This window comes from Myiozetetes cayanensis, unplaced genomic scaffold (genome assembly GCF_022539395.1).
Source record: "Myiozetetes cayanensis isolate MyiCay16 unplaced genomic scaffold, myiCay2020 scf27, whole genome shotgun sequence".
Taxonomy (NCBI): Eukaryota; Metazoa; Chordata; class Aves; order Passeriformes; family Tyrannidae; genus Myiozetetes; species Myiozetetes cayanensis.
The window spans coordinates 6,924,485-6,948,891 of record NW_026087488.1 but is presented as its reverse complement, the minus strand read 5'-3'; the positions used below and the strand labels follow the sequence as shown (position 1 = coordinate 6,948,891).

General features: G+C 48.2%; 2 protein-coding genes across 2 annotated transcripts in view; both read left to right on the top strand.

Annotated features, from left to right (window-relative positions):
* Positions 1 to 4,746, top strand: part of COL26A1 (collagen type XXVI alpha 1 chain) — a 158,664-nt gene extending 153,918 nt beyond the window's left edge. Inside the window, 1 exon segment of the mRNA XM_050322047.1 lies at positions 2 to 4,746. Within this exon segment, the coding sequence (XP_050178004.1) occupies positions 2 to 121 (120 nt within the window). The 3' untranslated portion in view covers positions 122 to 4,746.
* A 2,288-nt stretch (positions 4,747 to 7,034) lies between these two features.
* LOC126643569 (3 beta-hydroxysteroid dehydrogenase type 7-like) lies at positions 7,035 to 22,238 on the top strand. Its single transcript, XM_050322046.1, has 6 exons — positions 7,035 to 7,242; positions 10,919 to 11,074; positions 14,073 to 14,181; positions 18,138 to 18,237; positions 19,100 to 19,262; positions 20,161 to 22,238. Exons 1-6 carry the CDS (start codon positions 7,095 to 7,097, stop codon positions 20,598 to 20,600), a joined length of 1,116 nt encoding a protein of 371 aa, XP_050178003.1. The 5' UTR covers positions 7,035 to 7,094; the 3' UTR covers positions 20,601 to 22,238.
* The last annotated feature ends 2,169 nt before the right edge of the window (positions 22,239 to 24,407 follow it).

The following is a 24,407-nucleotide window of genomic DNA, read 5'->3' as shown; positions in this document are numbered from 1 at the left end:
CCCCCTGAGAACCAGCATCAAGATCAAGCGTGGAGGCCCCCGGCAGCCCCAGCCCTACCAGCTCCTCTCCTCGCTGCTGGAGGACGGAGAAGCCAAGAGGAGAAGCAGCCGGATGAAGTAGGAGCAGCTCCGTGTTCTCCCCCCGTCCCAGTTACAGATACAGTGTCCCAGAGCTCTTGCAGAGTGCAGATGGAGTGGGTGGGAGGCTGCAGCGTTGGGTTTCCTTACCTGGCCAACGCTGTGCCCTTCTTGCAGGGAATGCCTTATCCATAGCTCCTTGGTTTTGTTGTTTTGCCTTTGGAATACCTGGCAGGTATCTCAGAAGCTGCCTACAGGAATGACACCTCCTGGCTGTGTCTCAAGAGTTTAATCCTCCCCTTGTTTCCTCACTGCCCTTTGACAGTGACTCAGTAAAGCTCTGCTTAACTGGCCAAGACAATCCATCCCACCCAGACTCAAAGCCAAGCTCAGCCTTGTCCCTTGGTGTAGCTGGAGGCATCTGCTTTTATTTCAAGTGTTGGTGTCATACTGGCTTGCAGGTGAAGGTACCACTCCCACAGGCCAGGAAAGCATGACCTGCAAGGATTTCTTTTAAGCAAAGAAACAAATTAGAAAATTCAAAGAACAGTTAAAAGTGTTTCTCTGAAATGTCAGGTGACTCTCTGGACTTTAGCATCAAAATCTTGGCTTTTCATGTGGCTAATTGCACGTGAGTGACATTATTTCTGTTTGTGCCTGGCTAAGCAAGGCCTTTTGATGCAAATGTTCATGGCAACATTGACTTTCTATCTATTTTCAGTGAAATTACACCATTTCTTTGAAAATACAGGGCAGTTTGCATGAGATATGATGGAATTGTGCAAGAATTTTCCCATACTGTGTTCAGCTTGTGCATACATCCAGAGATAATTAACTTAAGTGGTGGCAATAACCACTCACAGAAAAGGGTATTTTGCAATCGTTTCTTAATCCTACAGCAATAAGGAAAATTGTTTTCACAGTGTTTTGTTTTAATCTTGTGAGTAAATCCTTGCCATTTGAATCTGGAGACAGTGTAGTAGCAAACCACAGCCTAAGGAATTAGTGTCTTGTCAAGAGCTTATCTTGCACTGGGAGTTAAACACAGACTCATCTGACTTTTTGCAATAACTTGTTATTTTAGGGGAAGTACCAGCTTCCAGGTTTCAGGAGTTGAACCTGCCCTTCAGTGACAAATGAATCACTCCACCTGCTGTGCTAACCAGGTTGGACAAGCTGAAGTCATTCATGTAGACAGTGAGTTGTGTTAGAAGGGTGAGATTAACCAACAGAACTGATGGTTGCTATTTTTTAATTGTTAATTCCCCTGTTCTGACAGTTTGCAAGTTCAGCCCAGGACAAAAGTGATCAAACTGAGTTTGTGTTTGTCATAAGTCAGGTCCATTGGTCCCACTGCATCTGGTTCCTGTGCAAGACACAGTTTGTCTGAACGAGGTGAGCTGTCCTGCTGCAGAATGTCTGCCAGAAGGTGCTGCAAAGACCAGCACTGTCCATGTGTTCAGCAGCCCAGGTGATCTTCCTGAGGCCAAACCAGAAGTCTGTGGTTCACTGGAAATAAGGCTAAAAGTGAGGAGCTCAGCCAGCCCAACATAAGCCACACATTAAATTGGCTTTCCATACACACTGTAAACATGATATACCCAAAACCTTCCTCTGAAGAACCTGAGCAGGTCTTCAGGATGGCTGAACTCCCTGTATGTCCTCCCTTGGCCCTGCTCTTCAGAAATCCAGCCAGACATCCCAAACCAGGTGAAACAGCTTAAAATAATGCTGAGAAGGCACCAGAAACCTGTCTTTTACTTCTGGAGCTAAATAACAAACAGCCATGCTTTGGGCTGGCTTGGAGGCAGCAGGAATTTGTGTCCTTGCCTTGCTTTTGCCTCTTCCCTCTGCTTGGCCAGTGCCAGTGGTGGGGTTCATTCAGCTGCCAGCCCACCTGGGTCAGGGTGTGCTGCTGAATGATCAAGTTTTCCACGGGACATTTCAAAGAAACAAGCCCAGAGTGTTGCAAAAGTTTGGGGAGTTTCTTGCCTGCACTCTGAGTTGCAGCTGGAGCATGGTATGGTCAGAGGACACGAAAACAAGTCAAACTGCCCAAGTGGGTTACTGACCTCCAGCAGCCATCCTGTATTCACAGTCCTTTTGGGATAATGAAATAAAGTCTCTTTGGAAGCATCTCAGTTTCAAATCCAGCAGTAACTCCAAATCCAGTGTAACTCTAGGGACAGGATGCTTCTGGTGCTACAGAGCCCATGTCCCTCCATCCTCTACTGGGAGGGCAGGTGCTCTCTTGGTGGGCAGCTGAGCCTGGTGCAGCCACTGGAACTTATTATTCTTGGAATAATCTTTCCATTTAGTAATTAAATATGCCAAAAAAAAAGATGTTTCCATTTTACAGGCAGATTTACAGGCAGATCACTGTGTAGGAATTGGGAAGTATTCTGTTGAATCAGGACCATCTTGGTCTTGGATCACATGGACACTCCAAGACATCACTGGTGATTTCCCGGAGATAACTCCTTGTGCCAACCAGCTGGTGATGGAAAATCAGGCCTGGAGACTGAGGGGAAATCTCAGTTCAGGCTGAACTTGTACCCTGGGCAGAGTGGTGCCAGCTACAGTTGATGCCACAGTAACAACGTGTCCTCAGGGCAATTTCAGGAACTAAACCAAACCAAAGCAATCTTTAGAAAGGGAAATGGGGAAATTCAGCTTCACTGGTCCTGTAGGTGCAGGGTTGAATTTGGGGAAGAGGGAGTACAGTGAGGCCATTTTCACTTCCCTGACTTTTTGGAGGCTTCCCACTGGACTGGAAGAGAAATCTTTCTTCCTCTGAGTTTGTCCTCTGAATTCAAAGCTGTTGCATGAGCTTGGTGAGTGCTGAGGCTTTAGTCACTCCTGTTACTGAGGCATTCATATTGATGAGGGGGTTGGATTTTATACTATTTAAAACAAATTACTGGCAAGATGAAAGGAAAATTTAATGGCTGTTGTTTGCAATTAATCCTGCCAAGTCAATTGTCAAAAGGCTGGTGAGGTTTGGGTTGAGACCATTTTAATTACTGATGTTTCCAGGTTTCTGCATGAGCTGTGTAATTTTTTTCCTCCCCACACTTCTTGCTTTCTTTAGCTCCATCTCTCTGCTGAGGTACTGTATCTTTAACTGGGGGACAGGAGGATTAAACCAAATGGACTTTTTCTCTCCACTGGGGTTTCATTCCTCTCTCCTTACACAAGGATTGGATCCCCCTGTCGTGCCACCCCACTGAATGATGTGTTAAAGGTGAACACAGCCTCACACACTGACATTCCTGATGCTGGTGACTAAGCAAACCACTCCAACCACATTTGCCATCGCAGGCAGGATACTGAGGCTCATTTCAGCCAGGGCGTAAAATGCTTCTTGCCATGTCTGTGTCACTTGGAAAGGGGATTTATCTTGAATGCGTGCTCATTTAGAAATATATTTTAATTGAAATGTTTAGTGCTTTATCTTACATACATGCTGTGCAATACCATAGTGTGTTCTTTCCCTTTTTTATTTTTTTTTTCCTAAGACTTTTTTTGAAATTCTTAACGTTTGTTTGAGCTCCAGTGTGTTTCTGACTTGGATCAGTTCCTTGCCCTGAGCTAACCAGAAGCAGCAACGTTGCACAACCAAAAAAATCTTTGCAACTCGTGCACCCTGGTGTTCACCAGCAGTCTGGAACCCTGGGAGGCAGGGAATGCTGCTCTCCAGAGTATCTCCTTTGCACTTACTGGAAGGAATTGATAGCAACCCAAGGAAATAGGAATAAAACAGAGAGGAGAGCCCTCACTGCTCCCATCAAACTCCTCAGGCATTTTGCCATCACCTTTCAGAGGAACAGGCCTTAAAAATCAGGTGCTGGTGAGGTTTGGGGGGCAGACCTTGTGGCTCCCCAAAGGATTTCTGGGCACTGGGCTCTGGGCTGGGCTCACTGCCATGAACTGTTGTGATGTAGCACCCTGAGCACTGTGCCAAAGGCTTCCAAAAGACAATCAGCTTCTGGAATTACTTCTCAATGCAATCATTGCAAATCCATCCTCCTCCACGTTTACAGCTGCTGCCTCACTCAAGATGACATTCCACTGGGGGTTTGGGGGTGTAGGGGGTTAAGCTCCTCACAGTCTCTGTGATGTCTTGGTTCCCTGTGAAACCAAGGGTTCAAAGGTGCTATAATTGTTCACAAAAGCACATTCCCATCCACAGAAGGAAATGGTAACTTTTTCACTAGTTATTTTCCACAGTAGCTTTTTTATTTATATCGGTGTGTTTCGTATGTGTGCAAACGGTCCTGGCTTCTCTCGTGGGGAGCAGCTTTACAACCATTTGGTCTTTTACAGGGCAGCCATGCACAGTATCTTGCAATCATGGGTAATTTCTTAACTTAGAGCAAGAATAAATCTCGTCTGACAGGATGAACTCATTTATGGCAGGCTTTAATGTTTGTTGTAAACACAACCTGTTTGTTCCACCTCTTGCATGGTTACTTATCTGTTTTCATATTGCTATGTTATTGTTCAAAATATCTATTTCTCTTTATTTGCTATGGGGTTTGTTACTGTATATGGAATGTTTTGTATTCAGCATTTTCTTTCGGAGCAGAGTGGGAACAGTATTCAAGGACCCACAAATACCAAAGACCTTTCATGTAATGCACTGAGAAATAAACTTACTGTAAATGAACGTCGTGTCAGGTGTCCTCTATCTGCAAAGTTCAGGGCGAGTTCAAGCAAACTGCAGCCTGCAGTCAGGGCAGCTGCTGTTCCTTCCTGCCAGCTCAGCTTTCTCTGGTTGGTTGCTTGCAGGTCTCCTGAAAAACAAGATGTGCATGAAGGCCCTGCTTCTGCTCACCTTCCATGGGGTGGAGGGGCAAAAAGGGCCCAGTTTCCCTGCCCTCAGTGGGACTGACTCCCCTGAGGTGTCGGCTGTGCTGCTGCAGGGGGGCTGAGATCACTCTCCAGGACACACTTTGTCACCTCCCTGCATTCCCAGCCCCACCAACCAAACACAGGGGCACATCTGCCCTCCTGGGGAGGTGTTCAGTTCCTGGACTAAAGGCAGCCCAGGTGAGCCTTCAGGTGATGTCACCTCTGAGCATCTTGCTTTGCACTGCAGAGCGAGGCCCTGCCTGGACCTGGCAGGTGCTTCCTGTGGGAACAGCCCTTCTATTCCTGCAGGAGTTTTCTGTCAGGACGGATCTGGGTTCACAGCTCTGCCTCTCCTGAGAGAGGGCACTCAGAGGACGGGTGGTGCAGCAGAGGAACAAGGCAGAGAGGGAATTCTGCAGTGCTTAACAGCATGAATTAAGCCCTGTTGGTCTTTGTAAGGTGCCTCACTTCCTCAGGAGCTTCCTCACACTTAATGCAGTTCAAGAAGTGGAGTTGGCTCAGCTGAGACAGCAAGGGCTGCCCAGGCCCCCTCCCTGAAATCCCCCAGTACCTCCTGGGTGTTTCCCTCCTTTGTGTGTTCTCTGAATGTGCCTCGGGGCTTGTGGAGACCCCAGAGCCATCATCTCTTGTGACAATTCAGACTGTCAGAGGAGGATGTGGGTGGGGACCTGTTTACCCTTCCCACACTGGGAACGATCCCATTTGGATGCAACACCCTCTGTTTGCAAAGGGAGGCTCTCCCCTCTGTAGGAGAGGACCTGGGCTGTGTTTCTGTCACAGATGTGCCAGTGCTGGTTTCTGAACTTGTTTTTCACATCCTAACAAAAACAAGAGATATGGAAATCCCAGCCAGTTTTTTCCCCCACTGATCAGATTACACTCAGATATGCAGATACCAAGAGTGCAGCAAAGGCTAAGCCTTGTAAACACTGAGAAATGCCCACAGAGTCGAGGCCTCAGCCTCACACAGCTCTTTGCATCACTGATGAGGACATCCTCAAGGTTACTTGATGCCAAACATTCCCATGCAGCACTTCTCTGGGTCTCTCAGGGTGTATTTATCTTGGTTTTTGAGTCCTAACACCTCCAGCTCCGATATATTTATCCTTGCAAAAAGTCCTCTGAGGGAAGGCAGTTCTGTTAATCACCACTGTACAGATTGGGAGTTGCTGGATAAAAGGCTAAATTAATTTCTTGGGACATTTGTGGCTGTGCTGGTCTGCCAGGCACCAAATTAGCGTCAGGCCCATGTTGGTCTCTGGGCCATTATGGCCACTGATTGTAATCACAGCAAGGGGAACCGACTCCTCCTAACACTTAATGCAGCTCAAGAAAATCAATGGCAGAGGGGAACAGGCTGAACTTGCAGCAGGAGCTGATTAAAAGAAAACTATTTATTCACAAACAAAACACAGCTACTCTGAGTTCTCTGCCTTAACTCTTCACTGACCACGTTCTCAGCAGCAGGTCGCTCCACACCTCACTTTTTACAGGCAGACAAGCATGGATCCCTCGGTAAGAATGGCCCCAACCACTCACACAGTTGGAATTGGGTGTGTATTCCAACTCAGAGCAGCATCCACCCAGGAGAGCCACACCAGATCCTCAGACTGGGACACTCAGTGACCACAAAGCCTCTGCCTGTGCTGGGCATGACCCAGCTCAGCACTGGAGAGCTCTGTGCTCTGCAGCCCCTCCACAAATCACCAAGGTCTTTGGAGCTTCACACCAAGCCCTGGCTGCCCTGAGCACTCCTCCAGCCTTTGTGCAGCTCCCAGGGGCCACAGCTGACAGACCAGCTGTGGGAAAGGGCTGTCCAGGATGGAAAACTTCTGGCATCCAGATTTCAGCCTGGAGACTGGCCACGTACCAAGGCAATCCAGAGCTGCCCTGCTGGTCATGGGCTACTGTGGGAGAAGGGAAAGGCTGAGCCAGAGGGTCCAGGATGGGCCTGTGGCAGCTCTGTGGGACTGGGCCAAGGAAAACCTGATTTATGTGTAACTGGATGGGGTTAATGTTCAGCCAGGATCGTTCTATGACAGCTAAACTTTAGACTTAGTTCAGAAAACACACTGTCTGAGAGCTCAGCAGGGCACAGCAGGATCCATCACCCACCTTCAACCTCAGAAACATCTTCAGAAATGGATGGGGCCTGGGTCTACCTGGTGACAGGAGGATGTGGCTTTATTGGGGAGAAGATCGTAGAGCTCCTGTCTCAACAAGACTACATCAAAGAAGTCAGAGTTTTTGACTCAGTAGCGAAAGGAGAAGTAGAAAATCTCACCACAGGTAAGAAAAGAGCATCAGCATCTATTTGGTGGCCAGAACCCTCCCTTTCATGGCAGATGGAATAATGCTGGAGATGCCACAGTTACAGGCATGGGGTTAAACAGACTGGATGAAGAACAACTTCCAGCTCTGAAAAGTTTTTCAGCACAGGACTAAATCAGAGCAAAAAAGATCCATAGGCTGTACCCTCCAGAGATATCACAGGGGGATCTAAGGCCCCACACAGGGATCAGCTGTAAGGAGCAGTGTGCACACTGAGTACGTGACAGGGGACCTTGGCTGCACAGTTGCTTCTGCTCAACCAGTCTGACTGACAGCAAAGGGACACAAAAACATCCTCCTGAACTGCTCCAACCAGTCACCAAGTCTGAAAAATAAAAATCCTGACAATAACAGAATAGAAACTCAGCACCTGCTGCAGGTATTGTGAAATAAATTATGGAAATAACTGGGAGAAACCCACAGCAGCCCTGTTGTGCATGTGAAGGAAGAGGTGAGTCTCAGTAAACACTCTCAGAGATACTAAATTAATCCATTTGATCATCCTCTGAGAGCTGCCTTCATCCAGGGTTGAGTACAGCGAGATATGTTGGGGAAAAACAACCTGTTTTATTGGATTCAGGAAGACCCAGGCAAAACAAGCTAAGGTAGCTCGGGTAAGGGTGGGCTGGGCCCCCTCTGACTGCCCAAACCTTCAGCCTGCTCTGAGAGGGGCAGGAGTGGTCAGGGAGATCCCATCTGGGGGGAGGTATCGATAGGAGACAGAGCAAGTTAAGGCTCCCAGGGAAATATCACTGAGAAACCCTCCCTGGCACATGAACTCAGCAGACTGGTTTCCCCAGGTTTCAGGGAGCCAATTGCCTTAAGAGCACCCCTAACTGAAGGAAAAGCTGTTTAAACCTTGGGGAGGTGCCAAAATCCAGGCTCCAGGAGAGGTCTGTGGCCTGACACCGGGAGCAGCCTGAGGGGCCATCCCAACCCCATCCCTCTGCCCCAAGGCAGAGCAGCTCTGCCACAACCTTCCCCCCAGGGGTTCATCTGTCCTGTCCCCAGGCCACCTCAGGCAGCCCATTTATCTCTGCACCACCAGCCCACTGCTGTGGGTACAGTCTGATCTGCACTTGGAGTCCTTCACTTCTCATCCACCCTGAGAACAGGTGTTACACTACTGCTGTAATCTTTTTACAACAATCTTCATCCCCTAAAAACCACCTCCTTCCACTCCATACTGGTTTCTCCTTTCAGCTAAATGAGCTCTGGTGCACTCACTCCTTCCTCCTCCACTCCCTCAGTGCCTCAGGGCACTGGTGTTGCTCCCTTCTGGAAGAGGGGCATTGAGGTTTGGATTTGTGTCTTCCATCCTGGAATACCTCCTGCTGCTTTACCTGTCACTACAATGTTCCCTTTTTCCAGCCTCAGGACCTGCCAACAGGCACAGCCCCTGAGCTGCCCTGGCCCAGATGAATCCTTTCATGAAGACCTGCTGCCTCTTCCCTGCTCAGCCCAACAGCTTCTCTTTGTTCCTATCAAATTTCCCCTTTTTTGTTGTTTTTTTTTTTTTCCCCAGCCTCTCTGAGTTACACTCAGCTCACTCCCTAATCCCTGTCTGATGTTATCTGCTGATTTAATGAACAAATCTGCCAGATTCTTGAGGAAAACAATAAAAAGAGACTCAAACACAGCACTAAGCCCCGGAGAGCCCCAGGGCAGGCACCTACCACAGCTGGCAATTCCCTGGGAACTGCGATCCCACCGGCTTTGTGCTCTCCCTAATGGGGCTGATTTAGCTGATGTTTTACTGACTCCCTCACCAGAATGACGCAGAGTTTCCAAAGCCCTCCTAAAAATCAAGATAGATGGCACCAACCTGTTCCACAATATCCCTGCAGCCTGTTACCTTGTCATGAGAACAAAGGAGGTTTATCTGACTTGATTTGTTCTTGACAAATCCTTGTCAGCTCCTTCTGTTCTCCTGATTATCCCACAGGTGCTCACACACGTGTCGTCTCAGTGTGTGCTCCTGAATTTCCTGGGGTTGAAATCAAAATGTTCTGTAATTTCCTGGCTTTTCCTCACCTCCTTTCTAAGCACAGGTGTTTCATTTGCTCTTCTGCAGCTTCCCAGTGCCTTCAAAAGTTCTCCAAAGTAGCTGATGATGCAATAGGGCTGCAGTTGCAGCCATCACCTCTTCATAGCTCTGGATAGAGCTCATCAGGCCTTATCAATCTGAAAATCTCTCATGGTTGCCTTAAGACCGATGATGTAAAAAAGTCTATTTAACACTTCAACCTGATGGGTTCCAGATTTTCCCAAACCACAGAGTAGCAGAAAAATTCCCCCAAAGAGTCTGCTGACACCCTGATCCAGCTTTCAGCGGGAGCATCCTCCTCTGCACTCTGGACCTCTGGGCAAGTGTTTTACCTCTGCTACATGAACAACTCCTTTCTTTTTCCCCTCTATTCTCACTGCAGCAAACTCTGTGCTTTAATACTGAATTAATGTGAATATTAATATTCAATATTAGTATTATTTAGTATTAATACTCCTAAGAGTGAGTCCACCAAATCTTGGCTATGCTAATTAAGAAAGCAGCCTGACCCTTTTGTAAAATTCCAGCCTCCTCCTTCCTCCATCCCACACTGCTCAGAAAACGTTCAGAGCTGCTGTGTTGGATTCTGTCCCTCCCTTTGGTTCATGAGGAGTAACCCTGTTCTCTTCCCACCTCGTCCTGGCAGTTCCTCCCTGGGGGTTTCCATGTCACCACACTGCCACAGCTGGAGCCACAGACCCTTCCCTGAGCTGCTCACGAGTAGGATCCCTCCAAAATCCCTGCCCTGATCCCGGGATGCACTGGGCTCTCCAGCCAGCCACCAGCACAGGGCAGAGAAGACCTCTCCTTCCCAAAGCAATCCTGTGGCTGCCTTATTGCAAATCCCCAGGGAGTGTGGCCTCCTAACCCCAGCTCCCTGCTGGCCTGTTCCCAACTACACCAAAGGAAAAAGGGAAAATCCTACTGAAACGTTGCAACACTGTCTCAAAGCCAGAAAATTAGTAGTAGATGCCAAGAGTAGCCATGTATGGAACAGCTATTTTTAGGAAGAAGGAGGGGGAGAAAGAAGATAGGGGAAAAATTCCTTCGGAGTGGCTCAAAGAGAGGAATTTCCTATGAAACTTTTAAATCCTGGTACGTTATTTTCCCTTCCCATCTACAGTGTTTGCAGATTAAATAAAAGCTCTGTACAACGTCCCTTGAACTGCCCTGGTGTTATTCCCAGCAAGCCCTAAAAGTCCTCTGGCTGAAGGCAAGTGTCCAGCACAGCTTCCCCAGGGGTTGGAGCAGCCCTGTGACCAGCTGCACTCTGTGACTGAGTGTCTCCTGCTCTCAGCACTATCCTGGGATGCAGACCAGGGATTTGCAATGGCAGGCACAGCTATCCTGGCCCCCTGCTCGTGCTGAACCAACCCAGATGCAGATCTGGCTCCTCGGGGCTGGGAAATAGGGATGGATTTCCCCCTGGAGTGATGTGATCAAACATCAGAGTGGGCTCTGCCTCGCCCTGCAGACAGCAAAGCTTTCCACGCAGGACCCTCACTCTGCAGGAAGGTCAGGGTGCTGATTTGTACTTTTATTTTCCCCCTCTCCCTCGCATCTCTGGCTCTGTTATCTCTCCTGCAGCCACCACTCGTGTGACAGCGGTGAAAGGCGACGTTCGGGACTACGAGGAGCTCGAGGCTGCCATGCAGGGCGTGCACGTGGTGATCCACACGGCTGCCCTGGTGGACTACAGAGGCACGGTGCCCTTCTGGGAAATGAGAGCTGTCAACGTGGGGGGTGAGCTCTGGAAAGCAAGGCATTAAGCACAGCCTTCTTCACACCCCTTGGAACAGGCACACGAGGGGTGATGGCAAACACCCCCCTCGGGTTCTGTGCTCCTCGTGGGTTCTGTCCCTGCTTTAGTTGGTGAGGAGTCACCTCGTCCTCTTCTCACTTTGTCCTCACCGAAGGTTTCCGTGTCACCACACTTCCACAGCTGGGGCCACAGACCCTTCCCTGAGCTGCTCACGTGTAGGATCCCTCCAAAATCCCTGCCCTGTCCTGAGTTCCACACACACCACTCTGCTACAAGACGGGAAAGGTGCCCAGGACCTTTTTTTCCCCAGTGGGGAAGTCCCTGCCTTTGCCCCTCTGTCCTTGCTCCAGTCAGGTCATGCTGCTCCTCATCTCAAAACATCAGCTCTGGGCTCAGTTCTTATACAGCTGTTCTGGTGCAGGGCATAACTTTCCCTAAGAAGTGATTGTTCTTCCCACATGCCCATAGTGGTGAGAAATAGTGTGTGACAAGGACAACAACTAAAAGTTAACTCCTGTTCTAGAGATCTTCCCAAGGATAAAAAAAAAAGCTCTATCTACACCAGCACAAAGCTGTACCCCTTGAACTGCACCCACTAGAAGGGAGTGATGTTATTTTAATTACAGAGTTCCCAACTGTCATGTATCTACAAGTCATTTATCTACAAGCTCCACACCTCGTCCTTCCGACCACCAAGAGCAGATCTTGTGTTCGGTGCAAGATCTGCTTAAAGAAAATTTGCTCATAAATCCAGGAAATAAGCACAGGCTATAAAAATAATGAAATCCCTATTACAGCAGCAATTCCAGGGGCACCTCAGGCTGTTAGCTACTAAAACAGCCGTTAACCAAAGGGAAGGGATTTAATTTCCCTTTTTTATATGTATATCTCAAACTCAGTTACTGCTGAGGGCTTCTACTATTTGCTGATACATTCAAGGGTAACATCTAAATTCTTCTCGTTGTTGTTTTCAAAACCAGATGCTTTTAAGAGCCTGTGTTGTGCTCTGTGTGCACTGAGAATATTCAGAGCCCGAGGCTTCCCACTGCCCTGTAATGGCTTTGTGAGACCTTCCTCTTCACCGTGCGTGCTGTGAGCCAGGTACTTCAGCCCAGGGAGGTTTTGAGAGGGCAGTGAACAGGGGGAAACTCCCCTCTTCAGCAAACCCAACCTCTTGCAGATGTTTGTGACATTCCCAGCAAACCACACAGGCAAAGATTTTCCAGTGGGACCGAGTGCCTCTCAGGAGCAGTTTGGGCTGGCTTAGCAGGAGCCTGTCCTGCATTTCTGCCTCCCCTCAGATGGCTCCTTGTAGACCTCCCTAAAACAGACCTGCTGCTCTCACAAGGACTTCTCCAAATCTCAAAGTGAGAGAGCAGTCTACAGTGTTCTGTTAAAAATCCTAACAGATAAAAGAATAAAAATGGTATTTGATACCTGCTGCAGACTTCATGGAAAAAAATAGGGTCAGAGCAGGTCAAGTGTATAATCCTCTAGCTGGCTCCTCTGTGCAGCTCAGGCCACAGAATTTCATCCAATTATTGCCTTAAGCCCAACAATTTGTGGCTAAATTGGACCAATCCTTTTCAAAAGACTTGTTGCCTCCAATTAAGGGTGCAAGTTAATGGGCTATCTATTATGTCTTTCAGCAAGCCATAACAATGCCGAGGAGTGGTGGTGTGGCTGTGGTTAATTCCCATTTCTGGCCAAAATTTACACTTCTACTTTGATTCTCCCCTCTGTTTCAAGCACTGGCTGCCGAATCCTGTTAGAGTCTTGTTGACTAGATTGAAGAATTCTCTTCTACAAGAATTATATTTTTTTTTCCATCTAGTCACTTGAAGACTTTTTAATCTGCTTTTTGTTAAGCTGAATGGATTTTAACTCAGCTGTTTCCAGTGATGTTTCTCAGCAGGGGTTCTCAGTTAACTTTACATATTGTGATAGGCTCATGGAGGAGTACATTGATTCTTTTCCACCAGGACTTCACACGGATTCACGCCCTCTGAAATTATCCTAAACTCAGGATTTGCCTGGTAATTTCAGATTATGCCTTTCACAACAAAGAGAACAGAAATCACAAGCCCTCCCACCCAAGATCTGCAGGGAGGCTCAGGGGAAGAGTCTGATTAGCCAAGTATAAATAGTATGGAGGCTTCTGGAAACCAACCCTACGAGCTGCTGCCTTTAGGATCTGCCTTATCAGATTTGAAGGCCCTCAGAATGCAGCCATGGTTATGCTGTTGTCACAGACCACAGAATCAAAATCACAATGAATGGAAAAACCCACCCCTGGAAGAGTCATCTGAACCCACAAAACACCCCAAACCAATCAAATTAAAGCCACAGACAATGAAACCCCATGTTCAGCCAGACCAACTTTCCTTAAACCAAACCATGCTTTGGATTCATCTGTTTTTCATGTGGACTTGTGGGCTACCCCTACTATCTTATTTAAAATTCTGCAGCTATCAAGGGGCTGCTGCAATGGTTTCACCCTGTAGCACCCTGCAGGGCTTCTATGGGGCCACATATGCAACTAAAACACTGATCCTTTTGCCAGAAGGCTGAAAATCACCCAGAAGTCTGTCCACAAATTAAAAAAAAGGATGGAAAACATAAGAGTTTTGCTCTGCCAACCTTCCTTTTTGTTAGCAACTAGAAAGTTCAGGTTAAGTCTGTGGCCAGTGGCCATAGAGGTTAAGCCACATTAAAGCTGTAGATGGAACTGCTACTCTCAAGTTTTAAACCATCCATTCCCATGCAAACACACCCGAGGAACTGCAGCCCTGACCTGTGGCTTTGCATCTTTTCAGCCATAATAAAGCTGGACCTGTTCCAAGTCAGCATCCCAAGCCCAGAAACCTCTTTTGAGTTGCACGAGAGAAATCAAGCCAAGGGGGTCGATATTTGTCCTCCCTGAACAACAGGAATCAAGGCAAGGTGCTTGATGTTTGTCCTTTCCAACCTGCCCCACAGGTACCGAGAATGTGTTGAGGGCCTGCTGTGTCCTGGGCGTTCCATACGTTGTCCACACGAGCTCCATCGCTGCCGTGGGACCCAACACCTCGTGTGAGCCCATGCTCAGGTGAGGAAAAGCAAATCTTCTCCACCCCCCTGGATTTCCAGTCAACCAGCAATGAAACTGCAGCCAGATGGGGATTTTAGCTGTGCTACAAAGAAGATTCGTGTTCCCCTTCCCGTCTCTTCCGAGGTTCCCTTCCTTGGAAATCCTTCCTTGCCTCTCCCAGCTCTTACCAACACCCTCTCCCTCTTCTTCCCAGCTCCTCAGGGAATTGTTAACAAGCCTGTACCCATCTCCTGCTATCAAAGGGGGGCAAACCTCACGTAGCATTAACTCAGAAGAAAATAATTCAGCCACACAGTCTCAGGGGACAGATGTGTTGGTGGGAAGGTTCCCTGCAGCATTCAGGTGCCTTCTGTTACCTGGATCTGACCTGTAAATTGTGCCCTCCTATCCCTCAAAATCCTTTTTCCTGGCAAGCAGCTCATGGGGGCTAATTCCTGGACTCCTGGATGCCACTGCTTTGTGTCCCTGTGCTCAACCCATCTCCTCTGGGTGTGGCTCCCATGAGACCGACCCACAGACCCAGAAGAAGCAGCAGAGCTTCAGAAAACCCTCTGTGCCAAAGGTGGCATTTGCAGCAATACAAAGACACTGGTCAAAATTACAATTTTGAGGGTTTTTTTTTTGCTTTTATGTCTTTGGTCTCCAGACCTGACTGTCACAATCAGCTGCCACCCATGCTCAGGGCTCAGCATTGGGGATACCTTTGGTATTCCTGGGTCAGCAGTACCTGCACATTGACAACAGGGCTGGTATTTCTGAAGACCAGGAAAAGCAAATCTTTTGGTTTAGATTAAATCTGAGGGCAAGTAGAGATATCTGCACTCTGACATGTACTACTGGAAGGGCTCTTGATGGTTCCAAGCAGGGCTGTAGCCACACAGGCCATGCTCAAACCATGGAAACTTGTGTGCAAGGGGAACTGCCTCAAAGTCAGGGCTTTTTCTCCACAGGCAGCCGGGCTGGACACAGCTGGGCTTAGTCACTTGCTCTAGAAATTTGAGCCCAGCTAGAAAAGGCTGCTTAAGACATAACTTAAAATGACCTACAAGCCTAAATTTCATTCTCACAAGTAAGCTAAGGCATAAGCCAGTTGTTTTGAAAAGTGTTTAAGTACTCAAATCTGTAGAATAAATGTCTGGCTTATATAAAAAAACCAAAACAAAACCAAAAAACCATGAGAGTAACAAACCACTTGGGACCACAAGCCCTAGAGACTCTGTGTCACTGCAAAGCTATGGAATTTGTTCATTAGCATATCCAGGTCATTTCTAAAAATGAGTGTAGTTACAGGCACATCTTTGTCATATTTTAGTCCTAGGACTTAAGAGCTAGATGTGAATAGATGTCTTGAAAAAATCAACCCCAGATCTTGCCTGAGAGCACAGCCCTTTGGCTCCTCATGATGGCACCAGTGGGGGCAGGCAAAGCCCACCTGGGCTGATGCTGCTGGAGTTACACACGGACATCCTCTGCCCACCACAGCCCAGTCCTCCCCCACCACAAATGCCAATAAAAGCACACCTGGAGCCTCTGAGTCACTCGGCAGAGCACACTCAGGGTCTCCCATTAAGCTGGCAGGAAGCTCAAGAGTGTGGTCTTCACTCTCCGGTGATTTTGATTCTAAACTAAGGGAATTACACAATGAGAGAAGGGTCACACACACACACACCCCCCCAGTCAAAACTTACACCCCTCGCCTCAACAGGGAGCCCAGGGGTGGCTGGAAGGCAGTGAAATATGGCCCTGTTTGCCAGTCTGAAAGCACCTTTCCCCTTCCTTCTCTTCCCACCTCCCCCATCCCCACCCAACCTGTTCCACCCTCTCCCTCGCAGTCCACGATCCCGCCTGCCTCTCCCCTTTTTTTTCCTCTCTCCCCCTTCTCCATCATTCCTCCTATAATTTATTTAACCCCCTTTTTCGTGCTCGGGAGTTGACACAGACAAAGCACGACGAGCCTGTGGCCGGGGTGATGGGTGCGGGGATAATGCTCACACCTCAGCATCCGACAATAATAGAAAATGCCTCTGTCAGTCTCGATCCCCCCGAGACAGCCAGGGCTGAGATCCCTTCTGACAACGCTGCTCGGCTCTGATTAGCGTTCCGCTATCTCTGATCGTTTCGAAAAGCCAGAGCATTATGCTGAGCTCTTTGTTACTCCCGAGCTTCAGAGGGGAGGGGGAAGGCACACGAGTGGAGCGCAGCAGCCCGGGAACAGCAGGTTTGGTTCGCCCCTTTTGTGAAGCTGTGGCTTTTTAAAAACCTTTGCAAGGCGAGGGAAAAAAAAAAAAAAAAAAAAAGGATTGAAAAAAAAAGAGAGAAAGCAATTAAAACTAGAACTTCTAGATAAACCCCCCACAATTGTCTTGGGCCTCTCCCGGGCTTGCAACAGACCTTGCTCAATCAATCTTTTGTCTTGCTTGTTTTTTGGTTTGTCTCTTGCTCATCACCTGCAAACACGGGGAAAGGGAGGAGGGGTTTGTGACAAAAGCCCAGGGTGTGCGAGGAGGCTCCATCTCTGACACTCCTCATTTATTTCTGTTGCTGCAGCACAGGAAGCCCCTGATCTCAGCTGGGATATCTGGCACACAACACACTGCTGAACAGGCAGGAGCAAGGCAACAGCATCACCCACGTTTTCCACGTGGAGATCTGAGCAGGGAAAAGGCAAAGCAAGTTGCCCAAGGTCAGACAGGGAGCCTGAGTCAGAGCTGGCCCTCCCGGGGCTCAGTGTGTGTGACAAAAGCACCTCTGGTGCAGGTCTGCTGTGCCAGCTCCACACAGGCCACTGAACCCTTCCAAGAGGTGCATCCAAGCCCCATCTGCCAAAGGAGCAGGATAAGTCCTCACTGCCCTGCACGGGGTACCCCATGCCTGGCAGAGTCCAGGGTTTGCCTGCAGTGGATTTCTCTTGGAGAGCAAAATATAGAGTAAATTAATTTTAAAAAGGTGAAGGAAGTCTCCTGCAGCACAAAGAGGGAGAGAGAGCTGATCCATGCTAGTCATGGCAGCAGGGGAGCAGCTGCCCACATGGTATTCATGGATGGGCCCCTCAATGCTTCAAATGAGGTTTCTTCACTCCCCAGCTCCTCCAGAGCCCACTGGATTTGCTGAACCAAATCCAAATTAGTGAAGAACTAATCTGATCTAGAGCCACTGGGACAAAACACCTGCACCCTGGTGAGGAACAGAGCTGCTCTCTCGTTTCTCCTTGGAATTATTTCAGGTCCTGAGAGGCCAGTGACACTTTAGATGCCATGGGTTTCCTCTTAGCAGCTGTGAGGGAGGAGGCTGGGGAGCAGGTTGTCTTCCACAGCCGCAAATCAGTGTCCCCAGCTTGGCTGGAGCTCTGCTTGCCCTTAATTGTGGGTCATTGCTTTGCCTTCCCCTCAAACTTAATTTGTTAGGGGAGATGAAGGAATAATCCCAGCACAAACCTGCTGATTGCAAGTCTTCCAGATCACCAGCAGCTCTATCACATCCCCAGCAAAAGCCTCCCAACTTTAATCAACTCTGTGAGAAAATTAAGCAGTAGCTTCTCCTTTTAGTTTATGGCTCACGAGAGGCTTTTCTCTGCCTCTAATGAAAAAATGAAGTAGGATTGCTCTCATTTTTCCTGCCTTCCATCTTCCTGTGCTCTTTTCACCCTGTTCAGCTTCTGTGAGTGGCTAAACAATGTAACTCCACTGCCTCCTAATTGGCCTGCTGGGATATTATTTGCTTCCATCGCACTCTTGGACAAAACCAAATCCGGCTCTCGGAAACCAAACCACTGCCCTCGTGCAAGCCTGGATGTGAACACCACGAACCACCTGGTGTTTCTTGGGGCCTTATTTCTCCCAGATTGCAGCAGGGACCTCAGATTCCCATAACTCCCCGGGGAGCAGAGGAAATCCCGCTGTGACAGACGTCTCCAGACCCTGTGGTCACTCAGTGTCTCTCCCAATGTGTTCCAGAGGGAATGAGGACACTGAGTACAGTGGGGAAGTGGAGCTGCCATATGGGAAGACAAAAGCCATGGCAGAAAAACTTGTACTTGAAGCCAACGGAAAAAAGGTACCAAATCCAATGGCAGCACCCCTGGAATTACAGCACAGGGTGGGGGAAAGGAGGGAGTTGGAAAAGGCCCCACAGCTCCTGTCTAAGTGTGTATCCAACAGCTGCCTTGACTTGATGCACAAACCACGACGTCCTAAGCTTCCCAAAGCCCAGTATTCCCACATCAGCAGGAAGCTGCCAAACTCTGGCAGGATCAAAGGATGCTTCCCTTTGAGCCCGTGCTTTAGCTCCAGCAGGAGTGTGACTTTGGAAAGAGCTGTGCTAAATCAGGGCTGAGGAAACCAGGTTCCCCTAGTCCATACTGCACGAAAGTATAATTTCCAGGCATGTCTGAGTGACCTCAGAATCAAAAATATTGCTGTACCCAGAGTCAGCCCCCTACCTAACACAGCTGGCCACTCTTTGAGAGTGCCAGTGCAGTCAGCAGGCAGATGAGTTCTTCTAGGGAGTGAAGCAGAATGTAAAAATGAGACCTGGGTCTTAAATCACTGCCTAGAGCATCTCTCTCCCTGTTACAGTTTGAGGCCACTCAGCGTGGTTGGTTTCCTCTGGTACCTGATTTTAGTTGTTGCAAAAACTCATTTATACATCACAACTGCAGAACAGTTCATGCCACCAGCACCTTCCATCCAGCACCTCTCAGGGAGCACGTGGGTGCAGGTGAGCTATGAAAAACAAATAGAATCAAGCCAGGCACCTCCTTGCATTTTTAGGCACCCAAACCACGTCCCAAATATCCAGAGCACCTCCACAAACGTCAGCCAGTATTCCCAGGTTTCGGGTTTCTCTGGCAAACCCTCTGTGGAAGAATTTCCTCCCTGAGTGCATCCCTCACTGACATCCCTCCCCGATCTTCCAGCTGAGCCGTGGTGGTGAACTCACAACGTGCGTCATCCGTGCAAACACCGTGTACGGGGAGAAGGCAGCGTTTCTGCAGGAGCTCTACTGGGGGGCCAAGGCCAGGGGTGGTGTCCTGAACTACCTGGAGCCTGAGGACTCGGAGAGGAACCACACCTACGTGGGTGAGGGGCTGAGCTCTGTGCCTGCTTCAGTCACACATCACCTTAACCATAATCCTCCAAGACAGAGAGATGAATGTGGGGAATGAGCACAAATGTTCTTATAACCACAAAACTTAGGCTGGCTTAAGAATTTTTCAGGCAGCTGCTTTTACTATGACTGTTTTCCTGGGAAGGGTTATTTTTTTTTATCTTGGTAAATGTTTTAGGGGATATATGGGGGGGGGGGGCAGAGAGAGAAACTCAGGTAATATTTTCAAAATGTTTTTGCTTTGAAAAGATGCTTAATTTCTTCTTCATTAGAAGAAATCATCCTACCACTGCTTGTCAAATTCCTTACAGAAAGGCCTGTGCTACATAAATGATTTTAGCAAGCATGAGAAACTGTTCACAAGGCCTACAGGAAGAGTTTGTCCTGGTGCTGAATGCCTTTCAGGGAGTACAACTCACCATTAACTCAGGCAGGGGTTCAGTCATTTCCATGCAGCACACTCAGATGTCTTATTCCAAAAGTGCAGATAACAGTATTTTGGAAATGCTCTCAGGGAAGAATCAGGCCCACACAAATCAAGTGACTTCTTCAAAGGCTCACAGCAGAGCCAGGAATGAAACCCTCGAGCACTGCCTCCCATTCATCCTCCTCTCACTACAAAACACTGCCCTTTCCCTTCACATGAACCAGGATCACGAGGCACATTAATTGTCCAGCTCAGAGGGGAGACCAAAGGTTTAAAGGATCTTGGAGGCCTGGATTAACTCCTCAGTCTCTCTACAATGCAGCTGAGCACCCCACGAGTGCTTCCCTGCTTCCCAGCACTGAAGCTGGGACTCATTCTGCAGTAAACAGGGAACTTTAGCTCCTCCTTAATACCTGTTTCTGTCCTCTCTCTCATTTCCCCAGGGAACGTTGCATGGATGCACGTCCTTGCAGCAAGGAACCTGCAGCTGAAACCAGGCTTACTGGCAGGACAAGTGTACTACTGCTATGATGACACTCCATCCAGGAAGGGTTTCCTGGTCAGGCACCAGCTGTTGTCCACTGCAGACCCCTCGGTGAGACTGGGCTCACACATCCCCTACTGGAAGATGTGGTTAATGATACAACTGCACAGGATAATCAGGGCCATCTTGTTGCCCTTCTGGGAGCCTCAGCCTTTCCTGAACCTGCCTTTGCTGAACACAATCGTCACCACCTTCTCCTACGAGACAGACAAAGCCTCCAGGCATTTTGGGTACAGACCCCTGTTCACCTGGGACCAGAGCAGGCTCAGAACTGCCCAGTGGCTGAAAGCAGCTGTGGGGAACCTGCAACACCCCAAGTTTCACGGGAAGAAGAACTGAACACCACTTCTGGGGGAAGGAGACCGCTTGTCACGCCAGCAGGTTCCATCCCAACTCCGCAGCACACACAGATCTCTGGCAGGACCTTTGCAAACACAGAAATGCTGGGGCAGAGGCAGAGAAGGAGCAGAACTCTGAGGCTGCAAATGCAAAATACAGATACACTTGTCATGCCAAAATCTCGGCTCTTTTGTGTGCTGGGGAACACCGGGGTGCATCTGAAAGCTTCCTCTTGCAACCACGTGGGCCTTGCTGGCCTCAGTCCCTCCCACAGTGCCACCACTGCATGGGGTCACCCCTGGGAACAGGACAGACAGGCTCAGATGAGAGAGGGTGCCCCAAAAAACACCTTTATTGGTGAAATTAGACAACCAGTTTTGTTCCACAGCCTAAGGAGCCACGGCCTCAGACAACTGGTGGGACGCCTCTACTGCCTCATACACTAAAGGGTATAAAAACATATATGATACTTTTGGGGAAGACAAGGAAAACCCAGCAAGTTCTTGCTCTGTTTTAGGCTTTAATAAAGAGGAAAAAAAAAAATTCTCTTTTCCAGAACTACCTTTTGCAAGATGCTTCCTGATATTTTTGACATGCAGAATATTACATCTGCTTAGAAATATTACCCCCATAAAAAGAAACCTCTTGTGCTCAAAATGTACAGGCTGACTTCCTTCACCCCAGTTGTGTGGCTGGAGAACTGATGTCCACAAGCTCAAAGGTGGGGTTTATATATTCTAAGGTCCCAGCACTCCAGCAGCAAAGCAAAGCAAAGCAGATTAAAGCTGTGCTGGCAAACAGCAACTTCAAGTGAAGGCCTGAGGGGCTGAATTTATGCTAAATAACGTTTGAACTTCGGGAGGGAGAGGTCACTTCAACCCATTCCGTGGCACTGCAGCTACACAGTCCATCTGGGAGCAGCATTTCACAGATGATATTTTCCTAACACAGATGGGGCAGGCACTTCCAGAAAATTCACAGCAAAACTGTGGTTTCTATCAGTTTATCAGCTTCTCTATTTTTAAGACATACGGAGAGGCTGGTAAATCTGCATTATGCACAACTGAGATTTCAGTTTTCACTCGAGCTTGGAGGAATGGGGTATTTTTACAATACTGGTTCAAATCTAAAATTAACTCTGTTGGTATCACACTTCTGTGTTCTGTGAATACATACCCATCTCAAGTGTTCCTGAAGTAAAAGTGTGCACATGCACAAATCAAAGCTTATTTTAATTACAAGCACCCCAATACTCCTGGGAAAAGCAAGTTTCAGCATGGCATCCTTGAGAGAAACGACCAAAATTTGCTTCCTGTTAGTCCCTGTAATTACCCAGGAAGGAAAGTGGAGCAATACAGTGTGAGCTGCCAACTTACATTTGCTGAAACTCACTCTCACGTTCGCTTTTATTCAAACTGATTTGGCAAATCAGAAATCAGTCGCTCTGGTAATTCATTACTAACTTCATGTAACAAATAAATTTGGGCAAAACGGTTGCAATCTGCTCGTAGGGAATTTGAAAGGTTAAAGTGTGTAAGAGAGAAGCTCCCTACTGTTTTCTCCCCCTACCATTTGTGACGGGGAGGGGGGTGGTGTTTAAGGGAGTAATAAAACTTCTGGGCTTTCTATTTTCGCTGAGAGTCTCTCTGTAGTTTTTTAGCCATTATCCAAGCGGTAGCTGACACCTCTTTCAGAATTTGACGAAGAAACCCACCCTCAATCCCTGGTGCGCATCTCCAGGGCATGGCCCCGGTGTGTCAGCCTTGACCTCAACAGGTTTTTAAAGCTTCTGAAACGATGGGTTTTATCCTGCCAAAAAAGAACCACTGGGTGGAGCTGCGAGGCTGGGAACAGGTACCGTCCTCGTGGGAGCCTGTGCTGCACCCGCTGGGCTTCAGACGTGTTTTAAAGGAATGGAAATCCCTGCCCAGGCAGCGAGGCTGAAGGAGGGGTGGGAGCCTCTGACCAGCCAGGTCTGTCCTCAGCCTGGGCCACTTGGAGTCCTGGACTTCCCTTGGCTGGCAGGAAGCAGTTTGATCTTCCTGCAGCCAGGGAATCAAAGAGAATGGAGAAATTTATTTTTCCACTCAGAACTCGTTAGAAAAGAATAAAAGTTTGCTTTCTGTGTTTAAAAATAGAATTGAATCCGGCACCCTGACCCCCGGGAACGCTTGCGCAAGCACAGCGCGCCGGTGCCTCCGGTCCCATCCAGAGCCCTGAGCGTGTTCCTTTGTGGGATTTGGAGCTGCTGGAGATATCAGATGGGAGAGTTGTCAAGCCCCAGTACTATCCCAGAGATTAATGCCTTACAAGCTCGCCTGCTTTCAGAAACCTCGCTGGGAACCTCATCACGCTTTTGTTCCTGTCCTGCTCATCATCACCTATGGTTCTGATGCTTATCAGGATGCAGATGACAAGCAGGATAAGCAGCAGGGATTTTCAAAGGTAGTTAAGTGCAGCATTTTTCAAGAGTATCTGAATTAGTTGGCTGCTCAGCTTTTCTTTTTTCATACCTACCCACCTCCCAAGCTTTGACAAAAGCAAGTAGAGGATTCCCTTTCCCCGTTCGTGGCAGAAATGGGGGGAAAAGTTAGACAGCAAAGCCTCTGTGCTGTTTTCCAAAAAGATGAGTAAGCTTCCTTTGGCTGCCCTGCCTTTTGGCTCCTCCAAGCTAATGCTGCTGCAGACTTCCTGTTAGATCCTTGATTTTATCAGATTATAACTTGTTTTCCCCTGGCAATGCTTTAATTCTTTCTACTGCATTGGGTTGTCATTGGCTTTTCTTTTCAGGGTCTCAGCCCTATTATGTAACAGCAACAGCAAAAAAAAAAAAAAAAAAAAAAAAGAGAGAAAGAAAAGGAAAAACATTTCAGATCTGTTTCTACTTCTGGAGAGGAGCCTTTGTGCACAATTACTCATCCAAGAGATTCAGCAGGTATAACTGCTTCCCCCAGGGGCTCCATTATATAATTGGATTTCAGCCATACAAATTAAATCCTATCTTACCCCTTAGTTAAGCCAGGCAGTAAGTATTTAATGCTAATATCCCTGACAACTATTGCAGGGAGAAGCAGAGCTGGAGCACAGAGGAGACAGATGCAGGCAATCTCTGCTGCAGAAGCAGGGAGGATAAGCAAGGAGTGCACTGACAGAAAGACACCTGCTGTCTTTTGAACATGGCTAAACTTCCCCAGGACAAGCTGGGGTTGTTGCCTGAGCTGGAAGGTGGCTCTCCCTCTGTTTTCCACCCTCCAATATTCCCATGTGAGTGCTGAGCACTCACCCCCCATCACGCACACTTCAAAGAGCCACATGCCTAACCCTGTTTGAGTTTCTGTGGAAGTCTCTGTTCTTGTGCAACGTCTGAAGGGAGCAAATTTAGTAATATCACAACTCAAGCCAAACACAAAACCAAGCAAAGAATCCCCAAATTAAAAAGAGAATCTCAACCCGGTTACTCATTCATCTGCATTTTCTGCCGCGCTCCCGTCTTCTCCCGGCGTGTTCCTGTCAGACAAAGCCCTCTGGGCAGAGACCATCTCTTTTGGTGTCTGGTACATCAGTCACAGAGTTAGTGCATAGTAATAAAGGAAAACAGATTCCTGGTAGGAGTTAAACCAGTCAGTCTGGTACCGTAATTGGAACATAATCTCATATTGACAGTGTTTAACACAGGATGTGCAGGGAACAGATGGCAGCAAGCCAGGCCTCCATCGGCCTGCAAATATTGGGAAGAGATTTTCCAAGTCCAGCTCCTGAACCTCATCTCCGATGTCGGAAGCTTTGCTTCCCCAAACGGGCCTTGAG

Coding starts and splice junctions, on each gene's coding strand:
- LOC126643569 (XM_050322046.1), top strand. CDS start 7,095: ATGGATGGGGCCTGGGTCTACCTGGTGACAGGAGGATGTGGCTTTATT. Junction 7,243..10,918: donor AGTAGAAAATCTCACCACAG/GTAAGAAAAGAG, acceptor TCTCTCCTGCAG/CCACCACTCGTGTGACAGCG. Junction 11,075..14,072: donor GAGAGCTGTCAACGTGGGGG/GTGAGCTCTGGA, acceptor CCTGCCCCACAG/GTACCGAGAATGTGTTGAGG.